This window comes from Kryptolebias marmoratus, linkage group LG8, assembly GCF_001649575.2.
Source record: "Kryptolebias marmoratus isolate JLee-2015 linkage group LG8, ASM164957v2, whole genome shotgun sequence".
NCBI lineage: Eukaryota > Metazoa > Chordata > Actinopteri > Cyprinodontiformes > Rivulidae > Kryptolebias > Kryptolebias marmoratus.
The window spans coordinates 29,544,011-29,549,291 of record NC_051437.1 but is presented as its reverse complement, the minus strand read 5'-3'; the positions used below and the strand labels follow the sequence as shown (position 1 = coordinate 29,549,291).

The following is a 5,281-nucleotide window of genomic DNA, read 5'->3' as shown; positions in this document are numbered from 1 at the left end:
CTGTGAGATCCTGAACCTGTGAGATCCTGAACCTGTGAGATCCTGAACCTGTAAGATCCTGAACCTGAGATCCTGAACCTGTGAGATCCTGAACCCCTGAGATCCTGAACCTGAGATCCTGAACCTGTGATATCCTGAACCTGTGAGATCCTGAACCTGTGAGATCCTGAAGATCCAGTTTCAGTGTAAAATAAATAAACGGAGGAGCCGTCTGTGATGTTTCCTCATCTTTAATGGTAAAAACGGTTTCATCAGCATGAATAAATTAAACTTTGATTAAAACCTGGAAGGAAACCTTCTCCTGAAACTAAAACCTAAACGTTTTCCTGACATGAATCCTTCAGCTGCTCGCCTCCAACCAACCAACCGATTCAGGAACCGTTCGTCCAACAGAAGCTTCCCCGGAGAAACGTTTCTGCAGCTCAGAACAAAAACCCGAGTTCTGCTCGTCCACACGTGTCCCGCTGTGGTCACATGATGAGTCAGCCAATCAGAGCCCAGCTCTCAGGTGCGCCTCCTCTTGGCGCCTCCTGGACTCGCCGGGTTGGAGGAAGACAGCAGCTTCTCGGCCGCTCGGCTCCTCTTCCTCTTCTCTGCCTCCTTGGAGCCTCCTCCTCCTCCTCCTCCCCCTCCTGCTCCGGCGGCGGCGGCGGCGGCTCCTCCTCCGTCGCTCCCTCCCTTCTCCTTCTCGCGCTCCTTCTCCTTCTCCCGGCTGCTGCTCGCTCGCTCCGACATCTTCACCGACGAGTTACTTCCTGCCAAGAGAAACAGAGCGGCGTGTTGACAGGTTCTGGTGTGCTGTCCGCGGAGTGGACCGGGTCAGACATCAGGCTGCGTTCTGATTGGTTCAGAAACAGAAGGAGGACAGTTACCTTCTTCATGAGTAGCAGGAGGTTCTCGCTCCATCCTGACCTCCTCCTTGGTCTCCTCCTCCGAGCCGAGCTTCCCTGAAACCACATTAAACTCCACCTCGTTCTACGGCAAGCCCTTTGTGCATTTATTCAATATCACAACACGCTGCGCTAGTTCAGGGTTCTGCAGAACCAAACGGAACCATTTCAGCAAATTCTCTAACTAATAACACTTTAACCAACTAGTTGGAGCAGAAGTTAAACTAGTCAATAAATTAGTGGCTCACTGAACTAACCCATGTCACAAATAAATAAATTAAATTAACTAGTCAACACAGATTCTACCTGCTAGTTGACTAGTGACCATCAAGTTAAAGCCCAAAATGCTAACTAGTTGACTAGTTAAAGGTTTTTGGACCTTACTAGTAGTGCAGCACGTTGGGGGACTGGTAGGACTGCTAGTTGGCCAACAGGTATCTGTTTAACTAGTATAACTAGTGCAGTGAGTCGTGGACTGAAATGATGTTTGGTGTCAGGATGCTGAATAAATGCACAAAGGGCCTGCCGTATGGATTCCATCCCGACTTGTGCACAAACTGAAAATATCTCCCAGCATGCTTTGCTGGGATCACTGCAGCATCGGATCAGAACCGACGTTCTTCCTCTCCAATCGCACAAGGAGCCGAGTCAGAAAAGGATCGACGCTGTTCTGCTAAAACATTTCAAATAACCCGACAGCTTCCCAAACCACACGGACACCGAGGGTCAAAGGTCAAAGGTGCAGGGCTGGATCAGGACTTTTGTACAGTGGGAGCAGAGTTAACCCCTCACCTCCTTTCACTTCCTGGATGATGTCATCAGGCAGCGAGAAGCTCTTCTCCGTGTTCGGGAACGGCAGGATCTCCGACTCGTGCTGCGTCAAACACACACCACGTTCAGACGGGTAGAGAGTGTGTGTGTGTGTGTGTGCGCGTGTGTGTGCGCGCGCTCACCAGAGCCTGCATGTCGTACATGGTTCCCAGGTGGTCCCAGATGACGGAGGAGGACACCTGCCGGCCGATGTTCTGACTGAACTTGTCTCTGATGCAGATCATGTGGAAGTGACGGTTCACTCCTGAAACCAGAGACCAACTCTGACAACACTTCCTGAACTCTTTCACAATAAGAGCCTCCACTTTTACATTCAGACTGTAACATGAAGCTGATTGTTTCCTTCAGGATTATTTTAAAATATTGTAGAAATATGAGAACTAGAATGTTTTGATTCTGACATCCGTCTATCACAGGGGTGGTCCTCAGGGCCACCGTCCTCCATGTTTTACCTGTTTCTCTGCTCCATCACACCTGGTGGTGGTTACATCACCTCTTCATGTTCTGCAGAAGCCCGTTAGTCACTCACTGAGTAAATCAGGTGTGTTGGAGCAGAGGAACAGGTTAAACATGACCAGGGTTGCCCACCCCTGTTCTATCAGAACCAGCAGGAACCTTTTTGACACTTTGAGCTCCAGTAGCTGTTGTTCTGGATCACAGCAGGACTCTAACCCGGACACACCTGAGGACGAGCTGTCCTCCGGTTCAGGAGTCTCCGTCCAACCTAAGATCAGACTTTCTGGTTTTAAACACAAAGTTTGACCTGATGCTGTGGAAGTGAAGAGTAAAAGGCTGGAAACAACAGGACAGGATCCACTGTATGAGGCTAATGTCTCTTTAGCTCAAAGCTTTTCCTGTTTGGCTTAAACTTTTCATGTAATTAACTTTGAAAACATTCTGTAAAACATTTGGATTTACTTTATTAGATAAAGACTCTGAGGTCTCATCAGGTAATTTAACCTGAAATTATAAGCTGCTAGCTGCTGATGCTAATATCTGCTAAGAACTAACACCAGCTGCTAACTTCAGATGCTAACGTTAGCTGCTAACATTAGATGCTAGCTTCAGCTGCTAACTCCAGATGCTAACACCAGCTGCTAACATTAGATGCTAGCTTCAGCTGCTAACTCCAGCCTGCTAACTCCAGATGCTAACACCAGCTGCTAACATTAGATGCTAGCTTCAGCTGCTAACATTAGATGCTAGCTTCAGCTGCTAACTCCAGATGCTAACACCAGCTGCTAACATTAGATGCTAACACCAGCTGCTAACTCCAGATGCTAACACCAGCTGCTAACATTAGATGCTAGCTTCAGCTGCTAACATTAGATGCTAACACCAGCTGCTAACTCCAGATGCTAACACCTGCAGTCTCTTACCGACCGGTTTGTGTCCGATCATCGCGTGGAACAGACAGACCTCCACCTCGTGGCTCCAGACCACCGAGTCCTCCCCGGGAACCAGGCCGGAGTCCGGGGGCTTCTCCTCGCTCTGACTCAGCGACACATCTGCCTCCCCCATCTTTATCTGCCTCCGAGCTAAAATCAAACTCAAAGAAACAAACCGCAGCTGCGCTGACCCGCCTGCCGCCGGAACTCGGGTAACACTTCCGGGTGACGCTTTTCAGAATAAAGGCGCAGCATATTCTGAAGTTGAAACATAAAACATAACCTCAAAAATGTCTTTACTTCATTTCCACGTTATCCCACCATCATTTATTTTTTCAGAATAGTTTGTTTTAATGTAAACAACCAAAGAAGATTGTTTTCAATATAAACCACTTTTTGAATGCAAATTCTATTAAAAAGACAATAAGAGATAAAGTATAAATAAAAGGTTTCTAGCATTATTGTCACAAAGTTTTTATTGATTTATTTATCTTTTTTCTGAAGTGGAGTAATTCTACAACATATAACTTTGTTGATTCTTTTAAAATAAGTTTGAATTTGTGATTTTTTTCTGATCCACGCAGGGTCAGATTTATCCACACCCCACTAACATTTGGTTTGTTGTCCCTCGGCAGGTGTGTCCTGGAGCTCAGGTGTTTTCTGTCCGTCAACCAGCTGATGTTTGACTCTTTTATTGGAGGAGTTCAGTTAAACCCATTGGTTGGCTAACGTTAGCCTGATTCATCCAATCAGAAACCAGGTGAAGTATTTCATCAGCATGATGCTACCCCCACCGTGCTCGACCGTTGGTCACAGGTGTTGGGTCTAAAAGCCTCACCTGGACGCGTGCAGACAAACTTCCTGTCATGTGATGAGCGTGTCGGTGTGTCATGTCTTCGCTCCGGTTCTACAGAACAGAAGTCAGACAGTCCACTCAGAGCTGTGCTTTTCTAAACGGTGACCGAAACACCAAAAAGTTTATTGCAAATAAAACGGATACAGCCGAGGCCGCGGACGACCGATCTCACAAATACAACCAGAGGAAGAAAACAGAAACATTTCAGAGACAATAACTTTAAAATAAGGAGCTACTGAACTTTACTGAGCTGACTTTTAAATTCTTTTGTTTTACTTCAAAATACAAAAACTGTGCGTCCTTCCGTAAAGCATCCACATCGATAACGTAAATAATAATAATAAAGATGAGTTCAGGTCATCAGAGGTTCCTCAAGCTTCTAAAAACTTAGATGTATGAACTAAACTTAACTTTCATCTGTTAACACGACTTCCTGCTCATTCCACCAGTCTGACACAAGCTGGGAAACAACCTGACTGTTGCATTATGGGAGACGTAGTTCCAACGAAGGGAACTCTTTGTTTTTTCCAAACAGATCCATCGGTTCTTTAACAGAATCCTGACCTTCAGTTTTAAAAAACCCTTCAAAGTTTGAGTCTCCCAGCTGATTGGATGAGGAGTATCTGGCTCCTCCCCACACTGTCTGTTCACCAATAAGATGGGAGCAGTTTCAGTCTGGCCCCTCCCCTTTTTAACTCCTCCACTCAGAAGTTAAAGAGAGAAACTGGAGAAAAAGTTTTGGTCCTTTGATCTTCCAACTAAAAGGAGCTCAGAAACATCCACACCTGGTTCAGTTTTCAGTCCGGACCTAAATTAAAACCAGGTTTAAAATAAAACGTAACAATGTGAAGATACCCCCAATCCTTCTCAGATTCCTCCTCAGGATTCATGAAACAAAGTGTTATTTACAGAAGAAGGTTTTTGTATAATAAAACGGTTTATTTTGGTGACTTCCTGCCGTTTTCTGTCAGACTGAAACCTGGTTTCAGTTTCAGGGTCGACTCTCAGGTGAGCTCAACAGGAAGTGGGAGCTCAGAGGATTCAGAACTGACAGAAAAAACATGAACTTTCCTTTTAAATGACGTCTGAATGATTCACAAACAACCTAAAGATTTAAAAACAAACTTCAAGTTGGGAGTTTCTCCTCAAAAACAAATAAAAACAGAAGAAAAGCGAGCCGACAGAAAACTACGCCAAGCAGAAGGCAGATGAGCGGCTGATAAACCAGGAAGCAGAGCCACACCTGGATGAAGTTTACAGACACCAGGAGCCACACCTGGATGGTGTTTACAGAGACCAGGAGCCACACCTGGATG

At 45.8% G+C, this 5,281-nt stretch overlaps 2 protein-coding genes across 6 annotated transcripts in view; both read right to left on the bottom strand.

Annotated features, from left to right (window-relative positions):
* Window positions 1-214: 214 nt before the first annotated feature.
* LOC108250844 (MRG/MORF4L binding protein) lies at window positions 215-3,324 on the bottom strand. Its single transcript, XM_017440912.3, has 5 exons — window positions 3,101-3,324; window positions 1,844-1,965; window positions 1,683-1,764; window positions 873-947; window positions 215-755 (listed from the first exon to the last, which is right to left on the bottom strand). The coding sequence occupies exons 1-5, from the start codon at window positions 3,240-3,242 to the stop codon at window positions 505-507; spliced, it is 672 nt and encodes a 223-aa protein (XP_017296401.1). The 5' UTR covers window positions 3,243-3,324; the 3' UTR covers window positions 215-504.
* Window positions 3,325-4,050: 726 nt separating this feature from the next.
* Window positions 4,051-5,281, bottom strand: part of hm13 (histocompatibility (minor) 13) — an 8,998-nt gene continuing 7,767 nt past the window's right edge. For all 5 annotated transcript variants that reach the window (XR_005233532.1, XR_005233533.1, XR_005233535.1 and 2 more), the window contains one exon: window positions 4,051-5,274. The gene's annotated coding sequence lies outside the window, so the exon portion shown is untranslated. The remainder of the gene's footprint in view (window positions 5,275-5,281) is intronic.

Bases quoted from the DNA above. Each gene is read 5' to 3' on its own strand.
- LOC108250844 (XM_017440912.3), bottom strand. From the start codon at position 3,242: ATGGGGGAGGCAGATGTGTCGCTGAGTCAGAGCGAGGAGAAGCCCCCG. The intron at 1,966-3,100 runs GTAAGAGACTGC...CTCTGGTTTCAG, and splicing joins GATCGGACACAAACCGGTCG to GAGTGAACCGTCACTTCCAC. The intron at 756-872 runs GTAACTGTCCTC...TTCTCTTGGCAG, and splicing joins TCCTGCTACTCATGAAGAAG to GAAGTAACTCGTCGGTGAAG.